At 63.3% G+C, this 25,342-nt stretch overlaps 5 protein-coding genes across 6 annotated transcripts; 2 read left to right on the top strand and 3 right to left on the bottom strand.

Moving 5' to 3' along the window:
• Positions 1–2,208: 2,208 nt before the first annotated feature.
• ABHD11 (abhydrolase domain containing 11) lies at positions 2,209–5,159 on the bottom strand. 2 transcript variants are annotated; one of them, XM_032707473.1, is made up of 6 exons: positions 5,086–5,159; positions 4,058–4,193; positions 3,803–3,976; positions 3,238–3,408; positions 2,976–3,157; positions 2,209–2,727 (listed from the first exon to the last, which is right to left on the bottom strand). In XM_032707473.1, exons 1-6 carry the CDS (start codon positions 5,157–5,159, stop codon positions 2,589–2,591), a joined length of 876 nt encoding a protein of 291 aa, XP_032563364.1. In that variant the 3' UTR covers positions 2,209–2,588. The 2 variants fall into 2 exon arrangements, with proteins under 2 accessions (XP_032563364.1, XP_032563365.1); XM_032707474.1 differs by lacking the exon at positions 5,086–5,159 and having other exon boundaries at positions 3,803–3,980; positions 4,058–4,160.
• Positions 5,160–5,847: 688 nt separating this feature from the next.
• LOC116796853 (claudin-3-like) lies at positions 5,848–7,068 on the bottom strand. Its single transcript, XM_032707803.1, has one exon. It carries the CDS (start codon positions 6,878–6,880, stop codon positions 6,236–6,238), a length of 645 nt encoding a protein of 214 aa, XP_032563694.1. The 5' UTR covers positions 6,881–7,068; the 3' UTR covers positions 5,848–6,235.
• Positions 7,069–12,449: 5,381 nt separating this feature from the next.
• On the top strand, positions 12,450–15,250 carry CLDN4 (claudin 4). Its single transcript, XM_032707462.1, has one exon. The coding sequence runs from the start codon at positions 14,327–14,329 to the stop codon at positions 14,954–14,956; it is 630 nt and encodes a 209-aa protein (XP_032563353.1). The 5' UTR covers positions 12,450–14,326; the 3' UTR covers positions 14,957–15,250.
• Positions 15,251–17,902: 2,652 nt separating this feature from the next.
• On the top strand, positions 17,903–18,550 carry LOC116796869 (claudin-4-like). The gene has a single exon (XM_032707853.1). It carries the CDS (start codon positions 17,903–17,905, stop codon positions 18,548–18,550), a length of 648 nt encoding a protein of 215 aa, XP_032563744.1.
• Positions 18,551–19,219: 669 nt separating this feature from the next.
• On the bottom strand, positions 19,220–22,242 carry METTL27 (methyltransferase like 27). Its single transcript, XM_032707805.1, has 5 exons — positions 22,058–22,242; positions 21,858–21,986; positions 21,653–21,788; positions 21,281–21,373; positions 19,220–20,638 (listed from the first exon to the last, which is right to left on the bottom strand). Exons 1-5 carry the CDS (start codon positions 22,163–22,165, stop codon positions 20,400–20,402), a joined length of 705 nt encoding a protein of 234 aa, XP_032563696.1. The 5' UTR covers positions 22,166–22,242; the 3' UTR covers positions 19,220–20,399.
• Between the last annotated feature and the right edge of the window lie 3,100 nt (positions 22,243–25,342).

Genomic DNA, 25,342 nt, shown 5'->3' with positions numbered 1-25,342 from the left:
GTGATGGGGAAGGGGAGCATCCAGGGGAGGTGATGGGGAAAGGGGAGCAGGTAGAGGAGTGATGAGGAAGAGGAAGCACCCGGAGGGGGTGGTGAGGCAGCTGGAGCTGTGACATGGGGCTGATGGTGCCTCCCTGCAGACAAGCTGCTCCAGAACATGGGGGAAGTCTGTGGAGCATGTGAACAACCCACTGACCTCTGGGCTGCTGGGCCACCTGCTGTCCCAAGGGGTTCTGAGCCTCAGTGGGGTGGAAGAGGTGCAGGATCAATGCAGGATGTGCGTGGATAGGCTCAGCTCCTCATTGCCACTGTGCTCCAAGGGCCCAGCCACATCTCCACTGACAGCCTCAGGATGGCACCTTGGCCGAGCAGCTGGGCCTGGCTGCTGACTTGGGTGAGTGATGAGGGGCCATCGTCTGCTCCCAGACGTGCTGGGGCTCCCAGAACCTCCAGTGGGATGCTGGAATGGGTCCCAGCCCTGGGGAGTGTCCAAGGCTGGAAGGCAAGGGGCAGTTGGGTGTCTCTGGTGTCACTGCTCTGAGCCCCCCTATGCTGTGACAACAGGGCTCTTGGGGGTGGCTGTCCCTTGCAGGGCTGAACAGGGACCCCCCCGGGTCATCAACAGGCTCCATTTTCATCTAGTGCCTGCCAGAGCAGTTTCAAACCACACCTGTAACAGCCACTTAGAGGAGCTCTTCCTGAAGGTGAGCTCTGTGGTTAACCAGCTGTGCCAAGGGTCAGAAATCCTGCTGGGAGCAGAGCTCAGGCCAGGACAGGCCATTTCTCAGCAGGCCCCTTGGGAGTAGGCTGAGTCAAAACCAGGTCTGGGTTGGCCTGGGAAGTCAGCTGGGTCTCAGGAGACATCAGCACCCTGACATGTTATGAGCATACACGAGCCTGGCATGTTGGTGCAGCCCATGGCACCAGACACATGCCCCTGGGATGTCTCCTGACTCCCTGCACCCTTCCCATGCAGGGAACAAAGTTCTCTCATTTCTCCCTGCTGTCTCCCTCGCCCCAGGTCCAACAATGCTTTGCTAAATTCCCTCAGCAGATGCCACCAGATGGAAGTTCCATCTCTTCCCAGGCCACTGACCTCCTGTCTCTTCACCTCACAACTCTGTGGCAGCCTTTTGTCCGTGCCCCAAACCTGGGACCTGGCCAGCAGGAAGGAGTGGGGAGAAATTCCCCATTGACCCTGGGCTCCAGAGCTCACAGCTTGGTCCAAAGGTCTTGTGTGCTGATAGCTGGGGCCAGGCCTCACCCCCCAGCTGGCTGGTGGCACCCAAGGGACTCGTTTCAGTAGCCAGTGGCTCAGGAACTTCTTGGTCTGATGTTCTTCACGGGTGAAAAAATAATACACAGAGAGCAAAAGTGTTTGAATTTGAGGTAACATAGCAGAAAGCTCAAGGCCAACACAGCCCTGCTCCTGAAAAATGCACTTTGTCAGAAAAGAACAAGGGGAAGAGACAAGAACAGCTCTGCAGGAACACAGCAAATCGCCCAACCAGCCCCTGGTGCCCCCTCTGCCAGCCAACTACAGCCAGGCCTGGAATAAAACATCCTTGGCCTGCCATCCTCCCTCCCCTTTGGGGCCTCCCAACAACCTCAGATTGAGCAAACTCATCCTGGGGAGCACCAAGTGCAAAGCTGGTTAGTGTCTCTCTTCACTGTCCCTACACAGAGCCTACCCCAAGCTGTGACAGAGATGATGTGTCACCACCACAGCCACTTCCCCCCCATCCCTGGCTTTACCCATTGTCCAATAAAGGGATTTTTGCAGCAGACACCCCGCTCCTCTGCCTCCAGCCCACAGAGGGTGGGTGGGTGTTATGCTGCCACGGGGGGATGCAGAGCAGGCAGGAGGGGAGAAATCATTGGGAGCTCAGGGAGAAAGGGACCCCTGCCTTTGGGACAGGCTGTGCAGATGCACTCTGGGGGGTTTCCATGCCTCCCCCTCACAGGCTGGCAGCATCTCCTTGCTCAGGAGGCAGATTCCCCTGCTCCCCAATCCTCGTGTTGCCCCAGAGGTGGAGCAAGGATGTGATTCCCCTGGGAGCCAAGAAAGATCCTCAGACCTGTGTCTTGTGCACTGCTCCCACAGCTCGTCACATTAAGGCCCCAGTCCAGTTGTCACTGTTGGCAAGTGAGAGCCCCTCCCTGTGCCCCCCGCACCCTCCCTGCCCTCCACAGCCACATCCAAATCCTGTTGTGCCTTGGCACCGATTCAGCTTTATTGCACGTTCTGCAAAGTCACAGCCAGATCCACGGATGGGTCTGGCAGCAGGAAAACGAGAGGGCTCTCCTGCCCCCTCCGAGTGCCCAACACTCCGGTGCAGGCAGGACGGTGTCCTGGGCTGGTGCCACCCTGTGTCCCTGCGAGGTGGCAGGGGAGATCAGCGGGATGGAGTTCCCTCTCCACTCCGGCTGCAGGAGAACCAGGATGGGAGAGCCTTGCAGGCAGGATCAGACTGCACTGAGAGCGGCCAGTCCCAGCTGAGCCCCCCCTCACAGAGCCCCAAGCCCTGTGTCACTGCCTAGAGCTCCTCAGGACCCACATGGTCCTTGCAGAAATCCTGGTCCCCAGTGCTACACCTGTGGCAGGAAATTGAGGACAGCAGTGATGAATTCTTCGAATTTATCCTGATGGACTATGTGCCCTGCACCTTTGATGTACTGGATCTCCGCCTTGGGGAAGAGGCGCTGGATCTCCGGATAGTCTCTGGAGCTGCAGGACAAGGGAACGTGCCACGGTCAGAGGTCCCTCCTGGTATCTTCCCTCCCCTTCCCCACACAGAAAGTGATCCCAGGTCTGACCATGTCCCCTCCCCAGGTTCCCCCTCACTCCAGCATCAGTGTCACTGCTGGAGGCACAGACCTCGCTCAGGGCCTCCCCCACCCCTCCCCACCCTCAGCAGCTGCCAAGAGCACAAGGGGTCAAACCACAGACTTGGAACCACTTCTCTCCAGTCCCACCTGATATAGGGTGAGTCAGACCCTCCCAGGAAGAGTGTGGGGCCCGGATACGGCTTGTGGAAGACAGGGAAGTTCATGATATCTTCCAGGTGCCGGGAAATAGCCTCCAGGTTCACCCTCCACACGTAGCGGCCCTCCGCCTCCACCAGGTTGGTGAGGAGGAACTGTCTGAGCTGTGGGAGCTGCCACGAAAGGGGACGGTGCACTGTTCAGTAACAAACCTGGATGTTCTGGCACCTCCATCTCCCACAGGATTTCCTACCTTGACCACAGGCTGCAGCTGGTCATCAGCCAGCTGTCGGGCTGCAGAGCGGGACAGGCCAGCTGGGACCTTCACCTCCTTCATGGCAGAGATGTAGGCAGAGAATTCGGACACGGGGGCGGTCGAGCTGGGACCAATGTCCACAGAGATGAGGCGCTCCACCAGGTCTGGCTGGGGACACAAGCAGGGCACATCCATGCCAGGATGTCCCAAGATCTCCCCTGTGGGAGGGGGCACAGGGCTCTGCTCCCAGTCAGACTCCCTGGAGGCTCTTTGCTCCCTCCTGCTTCAGCAGAGACCTCCGTGTGCCCTTCCCAGAGTCCCTCTGCTTCGCACAGACCTCCAAGCTCCCTCTCCATTGGTGTTGGAGGGACAGGGCAGAGCTTTGGGCTGGTGAACATGGACTTGCTCCTGCACCCCACCCTGATGGAGACAAGGCCCTGTGGGGCTGGGGACAAGGCTGGCACCGGTGAACACCCCCAAAGGGTGCCACCCCCTTCCCACAACCCCCCCAGGAGCCCCCCGAGCCTGCTCCCCCCGACCCCAGAGCCCCATGCCTGCTGACCCGCTGCAAGGCCAACGTCATGGCAGTCTTGCCACCCATGCTATGTCCCAGCAGGATGCACTTGGCGATGCCCAGGCAGCTCAGGAGGTGCTGCACATCCAGGCTCATGGCCTCGTATGTCATCTCAGGGCTGTGGGGGCTCCCGCCGTGGTTCCGGGCGTCCACTGTCAGCACCTGCCTGGGCAGGGGCACCGTGTCACCCTGTGGGCACTGCTCACTGTGCCCCTCCTCGGGGGGGGCCCCCTTGGGTCTCACCTTGCCACTCCCACGTCGTACCAGCGTCTTGGCCACCGTCTGGAAGTTGCCGTGGCTGCCAAAGAGCCCGTGGAGCAGGACCAGGGGCGGCCGGTCCCTGCGACCCTCCAGCACCACGTGGGCCAGGGGCACCGCGCTGCGGGGGGAGAGAGGGGTGTGGGGGCATGGCCAGGGGTGTGGGGGGTAGAGGGATGAGCCCTGCCCCTCTGCCCAGCCCTGGCAGGTCTGGTTCCTCAGCACAGCAGGGCCAGGGAGCTCCTGCAGCGGGGCCAGCGCAGGCTGTGAAGATGAGGAGGGCACTGGAGCATCTCCCTGAGCAGCAAAGGCTGAGGGAGCTGGGGCTGTTCAGCCTCCAGAGCAGAGCCTGAGAGGGGACCTCCCACTGTGTGTCAGGGGCTGCAGGGAGGGGGCAGAGGATGGAGCAGGCTCTGCTCGGGGGGCCCAGCAATGGCCCAGCAGGAACGGGCAGGAACTGATGCCCAGGAAGCTCCAGCTGGACAGGAGGAAGAACTTCTTCCCTGGGCAGTGCCCCAGCTCTGAACAGGCTGCCCAGGGAGGGGCTGGAGTCTCCTCCCTGGGGATATTCCAGAGCCCTCTGGACACAATCCTGTGCCCTGTGCTCTGGGCTGGCCCTGCCTGAGCAGGGAGGTGGGAGCAGATATCCAACTGTGGTGCCTTCCAGCCTGACCCATCCTGGGATTCTTTGAGTCTCGAGCCACCACACAATGTCAAATATATAAAAATATATTAAAATATATCAGGGAGGGCCCGGGGTGCGGGCGGGAGAGGGGGAAGGAGGCGTGGCCACAACAGGAGGGCGCAGTCGGAGGGCGTGGTCACACTCGGGGGCGTGGCCAGACCCGCCGCGCCGTGAGGGGCACTTCAACGCAGGGGCGTGGCTTGCGGAAAGGGGGGCGTGGCGAAGGCCCGTCTAGCGGTCCCGCCGCTCCTCCCGCGACCCTTCCCGGGACCCTTCCCGGCAGCTCTCCCGCCGCCCCCGCCCCGCGCGCAGCCGGGCCCTTCCTTACGTGCCCAGGGAGCGGGCGGCGGCGGTGGGCGGCGGGCGGGGCGGGGCGGGGGCGCGGGGCAGCCGGCGGAGCATCATGGCGGCGGCAGCGGTGGCGGCGGCGGCGCGCGGGCCGTGAGGCGGTGCTCGTGGGCGGCCCCTCCTCCGGTCCCGCCCCGCGGCTCTGGCGCCCCCCAGCGGCGGGGGGCGGCACTGCGGGCGCGGGAAGGTCACGGCGGGGCCGCCGCCGCCCCCGGAGCCGGTGCGGGGGGAGCGCCCCGGGGTGGGCACCGCCGGGGAGAGCCGGGCGGGCCCCGGGGCTGCCCTCCAGCCCGCGGGCACAGCGGCACCCGCGCCTGCCGGCGTCCGGCAGCGCTGCCGCGGCGGCTCCTGCCCCTTTGTCCCTGCCCGGCCGAGCGTGGCGGAGGGCGCGGGGAGCGGCCGGGCAGGGCGGCCTCGCCCCAGCGCGGCTCCCCGGGCGGGGGGGAGCGCCCCGCGGCTCCCCGGGGAGCCCAGACTTTGGACCGGCGGGCAGGGAGTGTCTCCGAGGCATCCAGCGGCTCCGGCAATGCCTCCCGACCGCAGTGGGGTAACGGGTGTGCCCCCCCCGCCACCCGAGCAGAGACCCCCGGGGCTGGGGCAGAGGGGTGCGGTTGAGCCCCCTCCGGTCCCCACCACGGTGCCGTCCCGGTGCTGCCCTTGCAGGGTGTGTAGGGTGTCCCTTTGGGGTGTCTGTAGCCCGCTGCTCCCCTCCCCGTTCCCCCACACCCCAAGGACACTCGAGTACCAAAACAGGACACGTTTATTGACAAATGTAACCGGTACAGACCACGCGTAACAGGGACAGACGGTGCCCGGCCGGCAGCGATGGGGGGGACACGCCGGGGGGGGCACCGTCCCCATCCCGCCCCCATCCTGCCCCATCGGCGCGGCGGGGCCTCGCCGGGCGCCGCTTCTCCCGCCGACCCGAAACTGCCTCGTGTTTAACCGAAACTGTCTCTATTTACACAGCCCGGCCCTGACCCCGCCGCCGGCCTGGTCCCCTCCTTCGCGCCCCCCCCGCCCCGGCGCTGCCGTACCCGGGCCCCACCGAGGGCCGTGGGGGTCCCGGGGTGGGTGGGTGGGTGGAGTGGGGTGGGGTGGGGGGTGCCGAGGGATCCCGGGAGGGGGGCTCAGACATAGTTCCTCTTGTCGTAGCTGGTGACGGCGGAGCGCGGGGCGGAGTAGGCCACCTTGCCCGTGGGGTACCTGTCCTCTTTGGGGGGGCAGGAGCAGCACAGCAGGGCCCCCCCCAGCAGCAGGAGCGCGGAGGCCGCCCAGCCCACGTAGAGCGAGGTGCCCAGCTCCCGCTTCTGTGCGTCGATCACCAGCGGGTTGTAGAAATCCCGGATGATGGTGTTGGCCGACCAGCACACGGGGATGAGGGTCATGACGCCGGAGAGCAGGAAGATGACGCCGGAGACGATGGTGATCTTGGCCTTGGTGCTCTCATCCTCCACGCAGCGGGTGCACTGGGCGCCCACGATGGCCACCATCAGGCCTATGACGGCCAGGACGATGGACACCACCAGGAGGGCGCGGGCGGCCTGCAGGTCCTGCGGCAGCGCCAGCATGGAGTCGTAGACCTTGCACTGCATCTGCCCCGTGCTCTGCACCACGCAGTTCATCCACAGCCCTTCCCAGATGATCTGGGCCGTCACGATGTTGTTGCCGATGAAGGCCGTCACCCTCCACATGGGCAACGCGCAACAGATGATGCTGCACAACCACCCCAGCACCGACAAGGCCACGCCGCCGATCTCCAGCCCCATGGACATGGTGGACGGTTCAGTGACACGCTCCGAGCGATGGCAAAGAAGAACCCACCGACCGAATCCGTCGCCGTCACCTGCCGCCGCTCGCAGCCCGTGGGGATCGGCTTTCACCTGTGCGCAGCGGCATTTATACGGCCGGGCCCGGGGTGGGGTTTCAGTGCTGCCTGCTGGACGCTCCTCTGCGCTCCTCCGTCACCGTCACCTGCGTCCCACACCCTCCCCTTTGTTTGCAGAGATGGCGACGAGTAACCAGAGAAGGGCGGGAGGAGGAGAAACGCCACCTGCCACGGCCATCCCCTTGGTTTCGGGTGATAGGTATCGGGAAACACAACCACCAGACTCATTCTGACCTGCCAACCCCCTTTCTGGGGACGTGGAAATGCCAAGGGCTCACCTTTCCTCCCTGGAGGTACTGGCGGGTCAGGGTTTGGCTGATTTCTGGAGCGTGTTATCAGTGCTCACGTTTAACTGGGGTTCGGTGAGCACTGGGCACTTTTGCATCACCGTGCAAAGTGCAACCCCTTCGCTGTGCCCTGAGGTTTGTGTCCCCGTTCCAGGGGACCCACGGGTGCTCCCGGCCTGGCAGGAACCATGGGAGCACGTTCTACCCCTGCCCAGCCCCCTCCTGCTCCCACCGTGCAGGGCCGGGAGCACTGTCAGGGATACTCTGACTGACTGATAATGATCTTTACTCATCCTGCACAAGTCTCGTGGCCTTGAAGGAAGCAGATAATGCACGTAACCACCCCGGCAGCGTCACCCCGACAACCTGAGCTAGCAGTGGCAAAAGGAAAAATATCCCAAGGCATGAGCAATCCCCTCAGACGTGTCAGCCACAGCCCCATGGCTGTGGGGTGCTTGTGTCCCCCCTCGGTCTTTGCATGCTGGGGGTAATGCCAGCATTTCCAGCCCCCCCCTCTGCCCAGGAATGTGGTTGCTGGACACGGACTTGCTCCTACCTGTTCCCTGCCTGCTCCAAAAATCTCCTCTGCAACTTATTAACTACTCAAGAGCGCGGTGGGATGCTGGCAGCTGGTGCTGTGGAGGGAGCTCTGGGATGGGGGTGGGAGCCCTGTAACTGCCTGGCTGTACCCCCACAGCACCCTGACACCCCACAGCCAGGGGGTTTGGATTTAGGTGTCCCAATACCCTCTATCTGGGGGGGTCACCATCTGTTGATCTGCAGCACCCTAAACCCCCACAACCAGTGGGGTCACCCCACAGCACCCTGACACCCCATATCTGTCTGGGTCAGCTGTTGTCAGCCCCTGTCACCCAAGCACCCTGTACCCATCCAGGTTGGCCTCCAGCTCCTTGCAGCCCCCTGTGTCTGACTTTGACCACCTCGTGACACCCCAATATCCCATATCCAGCCAGATTAGCCTCTGGCAAACCATGGCATCCCTAAAATCCCCAGTGTCTGGCTAGGTGAGCTTCTGCCACCCCACTGTACCCTGATCACCCGCCCAAGGGGACCCCAAGTCCCCACAGACAGTTGGGGGGGTAGCCAGGCGTGACCCCATATGTGCTGCTGGGAGGGAGCCCACGCAAGCAGCACCTCAGAGCTTTGTGTCCTCATTGCTGGGGGTCCTGGGGGTCCTGGCCCTCGGGGGACCCGATCCATGACCCAGCACTGCTGGCAGGTGATGGTGGGCACAGGGGGGTGCCAGTGGCAAACAGGGGGGTTGGGGCTGTTTGAGGGCCCCCCAGGTGTGCAGGCAGGGGTGTGGCAGCGGTCCTGGGGTGCAGGTGTGCACAGGGCACACACAGACACACAGACGCAGACACACACACCCCCTCTGCCGGCAGAGACACCCCCACATGCAGCTGCATACAGACTCACAGACACACAGAGACTCACAGACAGACAGACAGACACAGAGATACACACTGACAGACTCACAGACACGCGCAGACACACAGACACACAGAGAGACTCACAGACACAGAGACTCACAGACAGACACACACACACAGACACAGACTCACAGAGACTCAGACACAGAGACTCACAGTCAGACTCAGACACAGAGACTCACACAGTCACAGAGAGACTCACAGACAGGCACACACACACACAGACACACAGACACACAGACATGCAGCCAGATACACAGAGACTCACAGCCAAACTCACAGACACAGAGACTGACAGACACACACACACTGAGACACACAGACACACACACATACAGCTACATAGACTCACAGCCAGCCAGCCACACAGACTCACAGCCAGACAGACACACAACCAGACTCACAGAGAGACTCACACAGGCACACACAGCTGCAACAAAGATGGACACACAACCAGGCTCACAGACACACACACACAGACACTTGTACCCAGGCACATACACACAGAGACTCACAGACAGACTCACAGACACACACACAGCCAGGGTCACACAAACACACAGACTCACAGCCAAGCTCACAGACACATACACCCAGACACACCCAGACACACAGAAACTCACAGACAGACTCACGGACACGTGGACAGACACACACACACACAGACACAGTGACAAAGGTGAACAGGCACACGCTGGCAGTGCAGGTGCTCACACCTCCCCAGCACACACACGGCTGCAGACACACCAGCACATGCACCCACAGACACACAGACACACGGCTGCAGGGCTCTGGGGCAGAGGGTACCCCAGGCAGGGCTGTGGGGTGAGAGGGTACCCCAGGTAGGGGGAAGGGAGTGCCCCAAGCAGGGCTTTGGGTCAGGGGTACCCCAGGCAGGGTTCTGGGGTGCAAATGTACGCCAGGCAGGGCTCTAGGACAGGGTTATACCACAGGCAGGGCTCTGGGGCAAGCTTTTATCCCAGGCAGGGCTCTGGGGCAAGGTGTACCCCAGGCAGGGTTGTGGTACTCGGGAGTAGGGGCAGGGTTATAGCACAGGCAGGTCTGTGGGGAAGTGGGGATGCTCCATACAAGGGCATGGGGCAAGGGGGATACCCCAGGTAGAGGTGTGTGTGTGGGGGGGATACTCTGTGTAGGGATGTGGGGCAGGGGAGATACCTCCTACAGGGGCATGGGGCAATAGGGTCATCCCTGGTAGGGCTGTGATGCAGGGGGAGAGGTGGATACTCCAGGCAGGTATGTGGGGCAGTGGGGATACCCCTGGGGTAGGAGCTGCTGGGGCAGAGTGGGATGGGGTGAGGCAGCAAAGCACCGCAGCCCCCGACCCTGCAATCAGCCCCACGCGCTGCGTCCTCACACTTTGTCATCCCAAATTGCCAAAGTACAGGCTCTGTCCAGTGTTGAGTCTGCCTGGGGCAGCTACTGACACCTGACTCAGGGTGAGGGAGGGGGCAAATCACCGGGGTTTCAGGGTTCCGGTCACCTCTGGCAGGACACATTCTTGTGGTGAGGAAACTGGATCAATAGTGTTTACCAAAGGGCTAAACGGAGCCAGTGTGCTTGTGGGGCACACCCATCCCTCCTGCTGCATCCCCCTCCCTGTCCCCCGCAGCTGGGGAGGGATAGGGAGTATCCAAGCGGGATGAGGACAAAGCCGGGTGGCCACATTTGTGGTCACACAACGGTGACATGGTGACAGGTTTGCCTGCTGTGGACGCAGAGATGCCAGATGAAGGTCAGACCCCAAAGATCATGGGAGCATCACCAGATTGGTGGCTCACACTGCAGGAAGGACACCTGGGGGGGCAAGAAGGATGGGGGACGGGGGGGGCACCCAGTGCAGCATCCCCTTCGTGCCATGCGCCCAGAACCCATCATCCTGGGAGTGAGCAAGAGGTGACGGCAGCAACAGCCCCGGGTGCCTCGGGGCCGCGTCCCACTCACGTGCGCGGCAGCCGGTGCAGGATTTGGGGTGTTTCCCCTCCGCTGCGGTCGGGAGTGCCACGCGTTCCCCCCCCCGGGCGAGCGGGGCCGGGGCGGTAAGTGCTGCCTCGACCGCTTATATTTCAGGCGCGGGACTGTTGGCTCGGTGGTGCTCAGGGTGCACAGGCAACCCATTGTTGGAACCCCTCCGACGCGGCGGCGAGCAGGTAAAGGCGGCTCCGAGCATCAATGGCAGCTCTGTCTGCCGGCGGGGCGGGGAGGGAGGTGCCGACACACGGGGGGCTGGGGGGCACCGGCCAGCGGGATGTGGCAGGGGGCTCGTCCGGGGGATGCTGGGCCGCGCTGGGATCGGCTTTGCCACAGCATCCCCTTCCTGCGAGCGTCGCCGGCCAGGAGACTCCCATTGCACCGCCCGCATCCTCCTTCCTGACCCGTGGTCATCGTCTCCCCCACCCCTTCGCCAACCACCTCGGCAGCACTTGGGGGCGTTTTACATGTCGGGAGCCACTTGCTCAGAAATTGGACAGAGCTTTGACTTTTGGAGTGACTTCAGGGCAAAGGTCCTGTTTCTGCCCGCAGGGACCCCGCAGGTCCCGGCACACAGCTCTTCTCCTGCTGAGCCGATAAGACTTTGCTTTCCCATAGTGAGAAACAACCTGACTGTGCACATTTGAGTTGGTTGGGGGGGGGGGTTATGTCGGGCAAGGATGTTTTTTGGGAACATTCAGTCTCTGGGCTGCTGGTAACTAATCCCTGGCCGCCTGCTCCACGTGGGCTGAGCGAGAGGGCTGGTGGCCATGCCTCCCTTGGCAGATGCAAAGCCAGAGATCCCTGTGGATTGTCTCTTGCTGGCAACTGTCACCTGCCTTCTTGGGACCTTGAAGCAGCCGGGGTGGTAGGTCCATGTGTGGGTGCTGGGGAATGAGGGTCTCTTCGCTCAGTGCAGGGCTGAGCTGGTGCCAGCTGTGTGTGAGATGGGACTGTCACTTGTGTCCTTGGTGACCCTTTCTGGCAGGAGATTTGTGCCCCGAGCCTTCTCCCTGTGGTGTGTCCTCTGCCCTGAGCAAGGTCAGGGTGGTGTAGCCTCTGCTGTGCACCCGGTGGTGCCTGGCATCGTGGTGACCCTGGGTTTAATGCCACCTCCCTGCCTGGGGATGGCCTAACTACCCAGGGGGCCCTCAAGGCACTGCAGCGTGTCCCCATGCTGGTGAAGCCAGAGCAGGCATTGGAGGGCATCCCCTGATGGACATGCTGGGGCAGGAGCTCTACCTTCATTGACCCCTTTAGCGCAGCGGAGCAGGGACAGGAACTCGGGCTCCCTCATCCTGCAAATCCTGCTGGATTTGGGGCAGGGCATCCACACCTGGCTGGGTGCTGGGGCGGGTGCTGGGTGGCCAAAGTTCAGGATGGGTTGAGCACCCTGTTTTGGGGTGGAGGAGCTCCCCGCTGGGCAGATGGGCTGTGGTCCTACATCTGCCTGTGCCATGGCACTGGGACAAAGCCAGGGACTGAGCTCCTGCAAGATGCACTGGGAATGAGCATGGAGACACGGCCATGGGGCCAGTGCTCATGTGGGGCTGATGTCCATGGGGTGGTGGTCCTGGATGGCATGTGCTGAGGTGCTCGGAGGTCTCACCTGTGCTACACCACCATCCTCAGGCTCCATGGGCACTGGGGGTGGCTGTTGCTCCTCCACTCTGTGCCAAGCCAGTATCTGTCAGTCCTACTGGCTGCCAGTGGTGGGGACACAAGGCTGGTGCTGCTGGGTGGGCAGGCACGTCACTGGGAGACGTGGGGAAGGACACAGAGCACGGGGGCTGTCCCTGGATGGCATCCACCAGCTGGAATATATGTCACGTTCCAGCATTAGTTACGGTAATTGGCTGTGGGAGGCCGTGCTGGCGCCTGCTCTGGCTCGAGGGGGAATGTGAGCAGCTCAGGTGTTTGATGCTCCGTGTGTGGAGGAGTCCTTGTCCTCACTTTGTCATTTGTCCCCAGCCCACAAACACATCCCCACGTGCCTGCAGGGACACGGCCCATGCCAGGCACACACACACACGGGGGTGTGTCCCTCTCTCCAGCCCCAAATTATGTGGTGGTTACAGCACCCGGCTGGGAGGTGAAAGCCTCAGGCAGAGTCTGGCCCCAGCGGGGATGCTCTGGAACCTTGTAAATTAAAGGGAGCCCTTGACCACAAGGCTCTGGCCCCGGGGTGGCCACACTGGTATGTGAGTAATGTGGGCACTCCAGCAGGACAGAGGGATGGATGGAGCCTGGGCGGCTCCTCTGGCACGGGTCAGGCAGGACCCTAACTCGTCCCCACAGGTTGGAGTCTGCAGCAAGACCTGGATGTCCCCAGGCATCCTCCTGGCACTGCAGTGCATGGACCACCTGGCTTTTCCCACCACACTGGGACACGATGCCCGGGGACATCCTGCGCAGCTCTAGAACCCATCACACCGAGCAATTAGCACAAGGGATTGGATCATCTCAGTAACCCCGGTGCTCAGGACTATCTCAGTGTCTCTTATCTTTCCCAGAGGCCCAGGATTAAGCTGTGGTGATGAAACAGTGCAATGTCCGTCTGTCTGTCCTTGCTTGCTGTCTGTTGAGCACCTGTGCAGGTGCTGGAGGGGCTGAGGGAGTAGGGAGGGGACATGTGTGGGAGTCATGGATTAAAAGAGGAGAGGTCAGGCAGTGCCCAAAGCATCAGCATCAGTATTGGCATTGGTGTTGGCATTGGTGTTGGCATCGGCACTGGGATCAGTGGGTACGGCACTGGGACACCTTGAGGCCACCTCTGCCCCCCACAGCCCCAAGCCACCAAGCAGGCAGCAGGACATGGGCAGACCTGGGGCTGAGGGCAGCTCTGTGAACACTGGCTGGTGGTGGAGCACAAGGTGGGGCAGGTTTGGGGTCTGCCCCCCATTTTGCCCCGGGCAGTGCTGTCTCTCCTCCTTGGGGAACCAGCAGCTGCTCCAACCGGTTTGTGGGTCTGGGCGGTGACACCTCCTGCCCGAGGCCTGATGGAGGGCTGGGAAGTGCTGGTATGGATGCCAAGGAGCAAACAAGAGCTGCTTGTGTCCTGCTGGGCACGGAGCCCGGCAGCGGGGGGGACGGTGTGCTGCTCTCCCAGCATGGGGCCGTGGGGGGCCTGAGACTGGGCTGCTGCTGGAGCAGTGACTGTGAGCTGGGGGCAAACTGAGGCACGAAAACATGGAGGAACCCATCCAGGTGATGGAACAGAAGGTGCTGACGGTAATGGCAGAGACATCCCGGTGCCTGGACACCGGCTCTTCCCCTTCAGCATCCCGGGCTGAGCCCCAGCGCTGCCCTTGGCACTGCCTGCCCACAGACAGCAGTGGGATGCACTCCTGCGCCTGGGTGGCCTGATCCCGGTCCCCTGTGTCCTCCTCCGTGGGAGCAACTGGGATATTAAGTGTCAGCGCTGGAGGGAGAAATACAAGCGGAGGAATCCCGGGAAACTGGTTTTACCCCTCCGTCCGGTGCCGGCGGCAGGACGGCGGCTGTGGCGGCGCTCCTCCCTCGGCAAAGGCATATAATGCCTGCCATGGTCCCGGGGGCCGGCACTGCACGGCGGGAGGCGGGCAGGGGTGCCGGGAGCGAGCCATGGCCTCCATGGGCATGCAGGTGCTGGGCATCGCCCTCTCCGTCATCGGCTGGTTGGCCTCCATCCTCTGCTGCGCGCTGCCCATGTGGCGGGAGACGGCCTTCGTGGGGAACAACATCGTGGTGGCCCAGATCATCTGGGAAGGGCTGTGGATGAGCTGCGTGGTGCAGAGCACGGGGCAGATGCAGTGCAAGGTGTACGACTCCCTGCTGGGCCTGCCACAGGACCTGCAAGCCGCCCGTGCCATGGTGGTGGTGGCCATCGTCCTGGCCATCCTGGGCACCCTGCTCGCCGTCGCCGGCGGCAAGTGCACCAACTGCGTGGAGGACGACACCGCCAAAGCCAGGGTCATGATCCTCTCGGGCATCATCTTCATCGTGGCCGGCGTCCTCATCCTCGTCCCCATCTCTTGGTCGGCCAACAGCATCGTCCAGGACTTCTACAACCCGCTGGTCGCCGACTCCCAGAAGCGGGACCTGGGCTCGTCCCTCTACATTGGCTGGGCGGCCTCTGCTCTGCTGCTGCTGGGGGGGGGGATCCTGTGCTGCACCTGCCCCCCCCGGGGGGAGAAGCCCTACTCTGCCAAGTTCACGGCCGCCCGCTCGCTGCCAGCCAGCAACTACGTGTAGGAGCCGCCGCTCCCGCCTGGACCCCCCGGCCACCGCAGGGAGCTGGGACCTCCCGGACCCGCGACCCGCCCCCCCGGCCGGGCTGGGGCTGGCCGGGCGCCGGGGCAGTGCGAGGGAGGGCAGACAGAGCTGCCTTTGTTCTGCCTGGATTGGAGCCGGTTCTTTAATCTCGGTTGAGACAGGGAACAAGGAGATCCTGTCCTGGCTGCCCGCGGCGGGGGTCCTGTTCCCCCCCTCCCGGAGCATCCAGCAGAGGCATCTTCTCTGAGATGCCACCCGATCCCCCCCTCGAGCATCTCCTGGCTCTCGGTATCGGGGTGTGCCATGTGGTGACAGAGCTCCCAGAGCCCGTCCCTCGGGTGGCACGGGGCTCTCACCGGGTGAAGCTCCCCGGGACTGTCAGTCCCTCTGGCTGGGTGGCGGTGTCGGTGCTGGTGGGGACAGCGAACTTGTCCCATGTGGTCATGGGGACGTGGTGGCTCTGCGGACCCTGGCAGGGTGTCGAGGGTTATCAGGGGCTTTCACCTGCCTGTACCCTAAATTTTGACTATGACCTACTTTCGGGGCTCGGAGTGGCCGTACGGAGTGTGATTTCTCGCGGCAGCTCCCCAGGGCGGGGGCATCATTATCCTGGGAGTGGGAAGGCAGCAGCCGGGCTGGGAGAACCGGTCGGGGAGGCGGGAGCCGAGCGGGACCGTGCACCCGCGTGGAGGGGGGCGACTCTCAGACCCGACCCCATCCATCGCCCCGCTCGACATCCCCTGAGCGGGGTGCCCGGGGGCGGGAGAGGGTGGCTCTCGGTCCCCCTGGCTCTGCTGCCGTCCGGCCCCGCATCCGTCCTTCCCGCATTAAACAGCAGCTGCTCAGACCCCGCCGTGCCTTTTGTTCTTTACCCTCTCCAACACCCGCTAGCGGGACAGCCCGGTGCTCCTGTGCTGCAGATCCCCATTCTTTTGAGATCCCCCAAATCTTCTCTCCGGAGCCTCCCACGACCCCCACCCACCCTGTTCTAGCCCTGGCATTCCCCACCGCTCCCTCCCCGGGCCACCCCGGGGGTGACAGCGGGTGTCTCCATGGCGCAGTGCCTCGGTGACGCCAGGGCTGTCCCACGCCTGTGTGACCTTCCCACCCGAGCAGGAAGAAGGTGGCAGGCGTCGGCGAGGGCGAGTCGGGGCGCGCTGGCCCCGGGGCCAACCCACAACCGCGGCTGGGAGCACCCCGGGGCCGGCGTGGGCAGTACAGGGTGCTTTGCCTATCTCGCTTCCGGCACTGCCAGTGCTCCCTGCGCTTGGGAACATCCTTCCCTCCCACCTCGGGGGGTGTGGGGACGAGGGCTGACTCTGGCTGCCTGGCTCTGGGTGTCTCATGTGGGTCTGGGGCTTGAGGACTCTCCCATCCTTTCACTGGGAACGGGAACGGTGGAAAATATTGTTGTGGCCCTGTAATGGCAGTGGCCAGGTGGAACTGCCATCACACTGTGAGTGCGATGCTCTGGCAAACATCCCTGCTGTGCCTCGGGATCCGTGGGGGCACCGCTTTTCCCTGGGGGGTCACTGCTTGTCCCTGTGTGGGTGGTCATGCACCTTGTTTTGGGTGTCTCTTGTGGCCCAGGTCCTGCTGGCTTGGAAAGGGTGCCCGGGATGGCACCCATCACTTTTTTTTGGCCCAAAGGGTCTTTCATGGCCCAAGGTCTCAGTGCTGGGTGTCCATCAGGTCACCGAGGGATGAAAGGTGCTGGGAAAGGAATGGGGACACAACGGGAAAGGAGAGGTTGGAGAAACCGAAACTGGGGTAGGAGAAATGATGGTGAAACCTCTGGCAAGTGCCGCAGGGTGTGCCGGGCACAACCGATACCCCGCTGAGCTCGGGGCCATAAAAACTCAGCCAGTCCCAGCTGCTGGGCACCCGGGGGTGAACTCTGCTCCGTGCTGGGCTGAGCTGGTTTGGGCTGAGCCAGGGCCATGGCAGCCACCGTGGTTGAGCTGTTTGTGCATCTGGTGTGTGCCTAAACAGACACTCCTCTGCCAGGGGTGATGTCTGTGGTGACCCTGCAGCCCCTCACCAGGGTTTGCCCCATGGGAACTGCTCCCGGGGGCCAAGAGCCAGTATCACTGAAAGAGCTACCCTCCACAGCTGGGATTGGAGCAGAGCTGAGCTCTGACCCATTCCCAGCACCCCAGAAAGGAAATCCCGGGTCCAAAGGGCACTGCAGCAACCTGCACTCCATCCGGGAGCAGCTGGTGCTGCAGGGAGGGGGGTCTGCCTTCCCTACCTGTGCCCCCCAGAGCAATGCTCATGGCCAAGGAGGCTGAAGCACCAGTAGTGGAGCAGGGCATGGGGTAGGCACTGGGAGGTTGCTGCCACAGCAGGATATGGGGTGAGTGTGGGGTGGGGGATCTGCACTCTGGAGCATGGCAGGAGGGGCACCGTGAGACCCTCATCCTGCTTCCCAAAAGCTGTTGCCTCCCTGACACTTGCCATGCGCCAAGAAGGGTTGATGGTAGAGGCTGCCCTGTGCTGTGGGGACATTGTAGGGGACAGTGTGACACGTGAGGGCCCCTGCACATCGGCCTGCTCAGGGCCCGGGTCCTCATTGCCATCTGTGTGTCCCCATGCTGTCCCACAGCAATGCCGCTCATGTCCCCATGTTGTCCTGCAGTAGTGCCCCATGTCACTCTTGTCTCCATGTCACTCGTGTCCCCATGCTGTCCTGCAGCAATGTCCTGTGCCACACCTGTCCCCATGTCGCTTGTGTCCACATGCTGATCTTCAGCACTGCCCCATGTCACTCACATCCCCATATCCCCTGAGTGCCCATGCTGTCCTGCAGCTGTTCCCACCCCGATGGGGAGCAGGACACAGCAGACAAAGCCTGTGCTCTCCAGCAACCCCCTGGCTTTGGGTCATGTCCATGACAGCTGTGCCCTGTCCCCACAGGTACTGACCATGGAAAGGAGGTCGATACAGACGATTGGGCTGGTGACAGGCATAGTGGGCTGGGTGGCCACTATAATCATCTGTGCCTTGCCCATGTGGAGGGTGACAAACTGCCTCGGCTCCAACAACGCAGGGTCCCAGTCGTACTCGGACGGGCTGTGGGTGACCTGCGCCAACGATGGCACGGGGCAGTCGCAGTGCAGGTATTACAGCTCCCAGCTGGACATCACCCCCGACTTGCTAATTGCCCGTACCCTGGTGGTCTTCTCCCTCGTCACAAGCTTCATCAGCTTCATCATCACTCTCATGCGTGATAACTTCTCCGGCTGCATGGGCAGAGGCAGCGGCTACAAGGGCGAGTTCGTCATCGCGTCAGGCTCCATGTTAATCACGTCCTCCGCCATGGTCCTCACCGCCGTCTCCTGGACTGCCAGCAACATCATCAACAACTCCTACACCCCCACGGGGCTCGAGGCTGTCAGTAGAGAGCTGGGGGCTGCCATCTACATTGGCTTCATCGCCTTTGCCCTCTTGTTCTTCGGTGGGTTTATCCTGTGCCGCTTTAGAAGCCAATACCCGCAGGATTCCTACGCTAAGAATTACAAAGGGGTGAAGACCTGCGATTCAACAGACTACCCCATGAAGGACTACGTGTGAGCCCTTGTGCCAGGTGCCAGACCAAGAGAGAGCACCACTGTCCCTGCCCTGCCTCTTTGTGCCACCCCATCCCCACCCCCATCCCCATCCCTGTCCCATCCCCATCCCCATCTCCATCCCCATCTCCATCCCTATCCCTATCCCTATCCCTATCCCTATCCCTATCCCTATCCCTATCCCTATCCCTATCCCTATCCCTATCCCTATCCCTATTCCTATCCCTATCCCCATCCCCATCCCCATTCCCATGCTGACTGCACCCCAGCACGGTCCTCCAGCATGTGCCCTTCCCCAGAGCAGGGACTATAAATAACCTGGTGCCACCGAGGCTGCCTGGGCTCATTCTGAATGGCGCGGTGTGGGGAGGAGGGTGATATATCCTGGGGGTGCTGTGCCCTGACAGCCTGATGCCAGGTCAGGGCTGCTGCCTCGGTGCCTGGCACGTCCCCATGTCCCCACGGGAAAGCAGCAGTAGCCAGCCAGGGTGCTCCTGGGGTATCCCACAGCAGGGAAACTGAGGCAGGGAGAGGATGCTGAGAGCTAAGAGGGGCACAAGGGGGGACACCAGGTCCTCTGAGCCCCCAGAGAAAGGCCCAATCCCCACTCCCAGGCTTCTGGCCACCCACCCCAGAGGGTCCACAGCTCCAGGAACAACACACAGCAGGCAGACAGTGGGGACGGGGATTTATTGAACAGCCAAGTACAGGGTTGGGGACAGCCACGACCCCCAACTGCCCAGGGGACAGTGTTGGGGACAAACAGGGGGAGAGGGTGGTAGGGCAGCTACCCATGATGGCCACAGGGACCCCAAGACCTGGGGGGACAATGTGGAAGGATGGCAGGAGCCATGGGGAGGGTGAGTGTTGGAGATCTAGGATACCCTGAGTGCAAGACAGGGACAGACACAGACACCGCCTCCCACCTGGGAAACGCTACCAAGGGGAAAGAAGTAACATGTTCCCAAGGACCATGGGAACAGGATGAGCAGGAACAGGTCTGGGGGAAGGGAAAAGGGAAAAAACCTCATATATTCCAGCAAGAGATTTGGGTAAAAAACTACCCAAGGGATCAGTGGAGAAGGAATTGTGTAGGCAGCACAGCAAGGGGCTGGGGGAACAGGCTGGGCAGGCAGGGCTGGGTGACTCCTGGGTGGGGAGCAGTCACCAGCTCCCCAAGTTCCTTCCAAATTCGTTTCCCACCCAGACCATTAACTACAAAGCTCTGGGAAAATGAGAGATTTGAGCAGCTGTTGTGGGATGAAAGGTGGATGGGGTGCTTGGAAGCCTCTCCAGCTGGGTGTCACCTTGGCACTGCTGCTGCTGCTCTGGATGTGGAGGTCTCCTGCACCTCAGTGTGCACTGGGTTATCCCCTGGGGAGGATGAGGATGGGAGGCTGCAGGACACAGTGATGGGGATCCACCTCCAGCACTCCCCAGGTAAAGCCCAGGGGGGCTGGGAGTGGAAGACAAAGAAGGATCCAGATTTTGACCATGAGTGCCAAGGTGGGCACAGTGAGAAGACATCCTGGACAGGAGATGGCTCTGAACAGCCATGTGGGTCTGCAAAATGTCATGGTGAGGGTTGAGGTGTTGGGGACAATACCTGAATGTCAGAGCTAATGGTGGTGCTCAGGAGACCCTGGTGAGACTAGGAGAGCCTCCCCATGCTGAGGAGCAGACAAGGTCCTTAGGCCCAGACCTCGGGGAGAAGGACATGGGGAAGGGAATGGGGACACACCCTCAAAATGTTATCCCCCTCCAGCAGCTGCCCTGCTCCAGGAGGGGGTCACTGGGCTGAATTTTATACAGGAGGCCAAGTGTTCACCCCCCCTCCAGAGCCGTGCCAGCTCTCAGTCCTCCTCGAGGGGGGGCACAGGGCATTTCTGGTAGAGGTAGACCACTCCAGAGATGTAGCCAGTGCCCTGGGTGCTCTCCTCCTCCGAGGTGGCCCTCTCCCAGTGCTCCACCTCCTGGGCCAGCAGCTTCTGCCAAGCTCCACAGCGCTCCAGCTTCCCCAGCTCTGCCTCCAGCTCCCGCTTGTATCGCAGGTTCGAGGGGTTGCTCCTTGTCGTCAGGCACAGGAAGCCTCCTGTGGGACAGGGCACGGGTGACACTGACACTGGGTGTCCCTCCCTGGGGGTGGCAGCCCCTCGGAAAGGGTGGGGGGCAAGGGGAGGCAGTGAGAGCCTGCCGGGAGTCAGTGGGCAGGGGACAGGCCGGACAGAGGGCAGGGGATGGGCAGGGCAGGGGACAGGGGACGGGCAGGGTACTGGGCAGGGAATGGGCAGGGCAGGAGGGCAGTGGGCAAGGGATATACTGTCCAGTGGGCAGGGGATGGGCAAGGGACAGGCAGGACAGTAGGCAGGGGACGGGCAGGGCATGGGCAGGGCAGGAGGGCAGTGGGCAGGGGATGGGCAGGACAGCGGGCAGAACATGGGAAGGGCAGGAGGGCAGTGGGCACGGGCCGGGCAGGACGTCACGCCTGAGCACAGGCTGTCACGCACCAGCAGTGCCACCGCCAACTCCTGCCTCGTCCCACCGCCCGGACCTGCCAGCGAGCAGAGTCAGGGACCCCGGGCCATCACCATCCCAGGCCCCAGGAACAAAGCCACACCCCATCTGTGGCACGGGACCAGCGCCCAGCCGGAGATCCTCATCCACCGGGGCTCCGTGTCCCCATCCCACCACCGCGGGGGTGCCGGCGGGGAGGGGACACCGAGACCCCCCTTACCCGGCTTGGTGACACGCAGCAGCTCTGGTAGCACCGTGGTCGGCACCTGCCCCTCGCCCAGAGCCCCCACCACCGTCACGGCATCGTACTGCTCTGCGGGGACACGGGGGTGTCATCGAGGGGTCCTCCCGGGGCTCCCCCCGCCCAGTGCCGGCCCGTTACCTGCGGACAGGGTGTCACCGGGGGTCCCCCGGGGCTCCCTCCACCCGGTGACACCCCGTTATCTGCGGGCAGGGACACGAGGAACATCACCGAGGAGTCCTCCCGGGTCTCCCCCCGCCCAGTGCCACCCCCTTACCTGCGGGCAGGGACACGAGGGGTGACCCCTCGGGGTCCCCCCGGCTCTCCCCGCGCCCGGTGCCGCCCCGTTACCTGCGGGCCCGGGCAGCGGCTCCCGGCCCAGGACACACTGCCACAGCTCCTGGTAGAGCCCGGTGCTCCGCGCCCGCTCCAGCATCCCCGCGCTGCCGTCCACGCCGTGCAGGCAGCGGAACCCGCGGCGGTGGAGCTGCGGGGGCAGACGGGCGTTATCCCTCATCCCAGTTCCATCCCATCCCACCCCATTCCCCCCCGGTACCTCCCGCGCCACGAGCCCGGTGCCACAGGCCACGTCGAGCAGCCGCGCCCCGGCGGGGGCAGCGGGGAAGGCGAAGGCGAGCGAGGCGGCGGCGAGATGCGGTGCTCGGTACTCCAGGGCCGCCACATCCTGCGGGGACACGGCGGTGAGCGCGGACAGCCTCGGCCACCCCCCCCCCGGTGCCCCGCTGTCCCGGGTACCTGGTCGTAGTCGGTGGCCCAGCCGTCGTACAGCCGGAGCCGCTCGGGCAGCGCCGAGCCCCCGTGAACCGCCGCCACCCGCTCCCGCACCCCCGACGGCAACACCATCCCGGGGACACCGGGAACCGCCGCGACCCTCGGACCCGGCACCGGGGACACGCCCCCGGCACCGGGGACGCCCCTCGTGACCAGGACACGCCCCCCAACAGCGGGACACGCCCCCGACACCGGGGACACGCCCCTCGAAACCGGGGACACCCCTCGTGACCAGGACACTCCCCCCGCACCGGGACACGGCACCGGGGACACGACCTCCGCACCGGGACACGACTCCCGAAACCGGGACACGCCCCTGGCATTGGGACACGCCCCCCGCACCGGGGACACGGCACCAGGGACACGCCCCCCGCTCCCCTTTGGCTCAGTGACCCAGCTCAGGACCCGGCCCCAGCACCTCGGAAGTGACCAAGTGTCCTGGGATGGTGACACCAAGTGCCCTGGCAGGTGACCAAGTACCCAGGGATGGTGACACAAAATGCCCTGGGGGGGGGTGACACCACATGCCCACAGGGGGTGGCACTAGGAGCCCCAGGGCCACCACTGCAGTGTCCCCTGTCTCTGCTGCTCTGTCCCGTGCAGGGGTCAGTCCCTATCCTGTCACTGGCGTCCCCGGTGCAGGGATAGTCCCCCGGACAGGTCACCTCCATCCTGGCCACCTGTCCCAGCCCCGCAGGGCCCCGATGCCGCGCTGTCACCTCCGTCCCTGCACCCGCATCTAATTCCTGCGCTCCGACATGTCACCCAGCGAGTGGGGACACCGGCCACCACCTGACCCCTCCTCTCCCGCCGCCTGTGACAGGGACATCCCAACGCTGAGCGGCTCTCCCGGACCCCGGGAAGGGCGCACCCACCACCGGGGCAGGTCCTTCCCCACAGGCTGGGGGTCATTCTGTGCTGCCCCTTGGGGACAGAGAACAGGACCGTGGATCCTCGGGGCTGGGAAGGAGGAGGAGGAGCATCTTGGCTCCTGCGGGGAGCAGGGAGATGGACTTGATCCTTATTGGGTCCCTTCCATATTAAGGTGTCCTGAGTGTATATTCTACATGAAGTTTGGGTTTTGCTCAGGGCAAGAAGCAGCCTTGAGAGCCAACACGATGCACGGGGAGATGGGTAGGGTGTCTTCTCCACATCATCGCTCTCCAAAGTGTCTGGTCCAGGTGCCCAGAATTTGTAATGCACCAAGACGCTCGTTATCTCTTGGAAGTGCCCCATGGGAGGTCACTGGGGAGTCCCCGCCTCGCTGGGAGCGACTCGTCCTCTGCCAAACCAACCTTTGGTGTCGTAGCGAGGACGTGGCGTGTGGGACAAGCCACAGCTGTGCCCCGTCGCCTCGGGCTGTTTCCAGCGCTGAAGGGGACGGATCCAGCCGCTAATTAACGGCTGGAAGAAATTGCAGTGCCCTGATGGAGCCCCGAGGCCACACTGGTGGCCGCATGCCCTCCTCGCTGCGGCTCCACAGCGGTCCCTGTGTCCCTCCTCTGCCCTGCCCTCCAGGTCCCCGTGGGGCCCTGCCCGCGGCCCCGCGTGGGCCCAGCTCAGCCCCCTGGCCGGGCAGTGCTGCCCGGGGCCCTCGAGAGGGAGCCCTCCACCCGCGGGACGGACCCCGCGCCCGCCGGGCTCCGCTGTCACCCCCGGGGACACCCTCGGAGAGCTCCTGGGGGGTGGCACAGAGGCGTGTGGGGCTGGGGGCGGCGAGGAGTCGGAGCCGCGAAAGGAGGGATTATCCCACCCACGCCGAGGACACACGGGTGGCTCCAGGATGGGCCCCGCGGGAGGGGCTGCAGCCCTATGACAGCTCTTACCGCCGCAAAATGCTACCCTACGGGCATTTTGTCCCCTCTGCACCCACCGGCGTGGGTCCAATCCTGCCCCTCCCACTTGCCCCCCCGGCATGGCGGTGGCTCCCGGGCCTCTAACAACGGCTTCCACACTCCCATCATGGTTTTCACCACTAACTGAACCTCCATTTACAAACCAGAGAGAGAGGGCACTGCCAGCATCCCCCTTCCCCCGGCTCTGATGCCCCTGGTGGGTTGTGCTTTCCCTGAGCTTTGACCCGCCCGGATCCAGCCCCGGATCAGCCGACGCTTTTCCAAACACCTCCTTCCCGGGGCTGGCTGGCTCTGTCAGAGCTCACAGCTGTGCAAACAGCTTCATCACCACGGCTCCGGGCTGGCCTGGGCCCAGCTTGGACCCAGCACCGGCCAGCAGGGGTCTGGACCGGACCCGGTGCCAACCCTGGGCTGTCCCCTGAGGATGGTGGCGGACAGAGATGGCAGCAGGTTGTGGCAGGTTGGAGCGTTCCCAGGGCTGATGTGAGGCTGGACTTTGTCCTGACACGTGGCCTGGTGCTGGAGGGCTCCCCCTGGGGCACGTATGTCCTGCTCCCATGGCGCAGGTCCGCGGGGCGCTGTCCTTGTCCCCTGCCTGGGGACAGGGGGTCTGGCTGTGCCTGGTGAGGTGCATCCCCCCGTCCTGCTGGGACCCTGCAGCTCAGTCCAGCTGCTCTGCTGGGGTGTCCCCATCACCCCTCAGCAGGGAGACTGGGGGAACACGTGGCCCCGAGGTGGGGGCTGAGCACCCCGAGCCCACAGATCTCTGGTGTGACCTCGCCTGCCCTCCCTCACCAAGGAGCTGCTGCAGGGGTGGAAGGGCAGCTTAGGTGGGTTCCCTTGCCCTCAAACCTACTGCTGAGCTAGGACGGGTGATGGAAAAGTCCAGGTCTGAGCTGGGTTTGGGTCCTCTGCAGGGTCAGGCCAACATGGGCAATGTCACCTGACCTGCAGGTCCCCTCTCTAAGTCAGTCCTGGACCCCTGGGTGTAGTGTGTAGTGGCAGCAGTTCACCAGGCAGGTGGGCTTGCACACCCCAGGGCCTTTGCAAGGCATCCTTAGCACATCTTTGGCCCTTAGGGTGGGACTGATGCTGTCCTCCAGTACCAACAAAAGCTGTTCGGATATTCCTGAGCCTCTTCATCAGAGTGGAGTGATGAGATGAGGGGTCCCCTGACCTTGCGTGCCTCAGAGTTACCCACAGAGCCACGGATGAGTCCAGTGGCATCAATTAGTGACTGTCAGTTGGTTCCCAGCAAGAGCACAGAGGGACACAAGTGCCCAAGGCTTGTGCTTTTGCGGGCACCCTGACACATCCAGGGGGTTTGGAACGATGTCCATCACACACATACCCCCGTGTCATGGACCATCAGCAGCCACAGTGGCTATGCTGT

The sequence above is a fragment of the Chiroxiphia lanceolata genome, chromosome 20 (genome assembly GCF_009829145.1).
Source record: "Chiroxiphia lanceolata isolate bChiLan1 chromosome 20, bChiLan1.pri, whole genome shotgun sequence".
Lineage (NCBI taxonomy): Eukaryota > Metazoa > Chordata > Aves > Passeriformes > Pipridae > Chiroxiphia > Chiroxiphia lanceolata.
This window is presented reverse-complemented; position numbering and strand designations above follow the sequence as displayed.

What these genes read in the sequence shown, in the direction of transcription:
- METTL27 (XM_032707805.1), bottom strand. Translation starts at nt 22,165, where the DNA reads ATGGTGTTGCCGTCGGGGGTGCGGGAGCGGGTGGCGGCGGTTCACGGG. An exon ending in GCCGCTGCCCGGGCCCGCAG is followed by an intron (nt 21,374 to 21,652) that starts GTAACGGGGCGG and finishes GTGTCCCCGCAG; the next exon opens with AGCAGTACGATGCCGTGACG. An exon ending in GCTGCGTGTCACCAAGCCGG is followed by an intron (nt 20,639 to 21,280) that starts GTAAGGGGGGTC and finishes CCTGTCCCACAG; the next exon opens with GAGGCTTCCTGTGCCTGACG.
- ABHD11 (XM_032707473.1), bottom strand. Translation starts at nt 5,159, where the DNA reads ATGCTCCGCCGGCTGCCCCGCGCCCCCGCCCCGCCCCGCCCGCCGCCC. An exon ending in GCCGCCCGCTCCCTGGGCAC is followed by an intron (nt 4,194 to 5,085) that starts GTAAGGAAGGGC and finishes CTCCCCCCGCAG; the next exon opens with CGCGGTGCCCCTGGCCCACG. An exon ending in TCTGACTCACCCTATATCAG is followed by an intron (nt 2,728 to 2,975) that starts GTGGGACTGGAG and finishes CTTGTCCTGCAG; the next exon opens with CTCCAGAGACTATCCGGAGA.
- LOC116796853 (XM_032707803.1), bottom strand. Translation starts at nt 6,880, where the DNA reads ATGTCCATGGGGCTGGAGATCGGCGGCGTGGCCTTGTCGGTGCTGGGG.
- CLDN4 (XM_032707462.1), top strand. Translation starts at nt 14,327, where the DNA reads ATGGCCTCCATGGGCATGCAGGTGCTGGGCATCGCCCTCTCCGTCATC.
- LOC116796869 (XM_032707853.1), top strand. Translation starts at nt 17,903, where the DNA reads ATGGAAAGGAGGTCGATACAGACGATTGGGCTGGTGACAGGCATAGTG.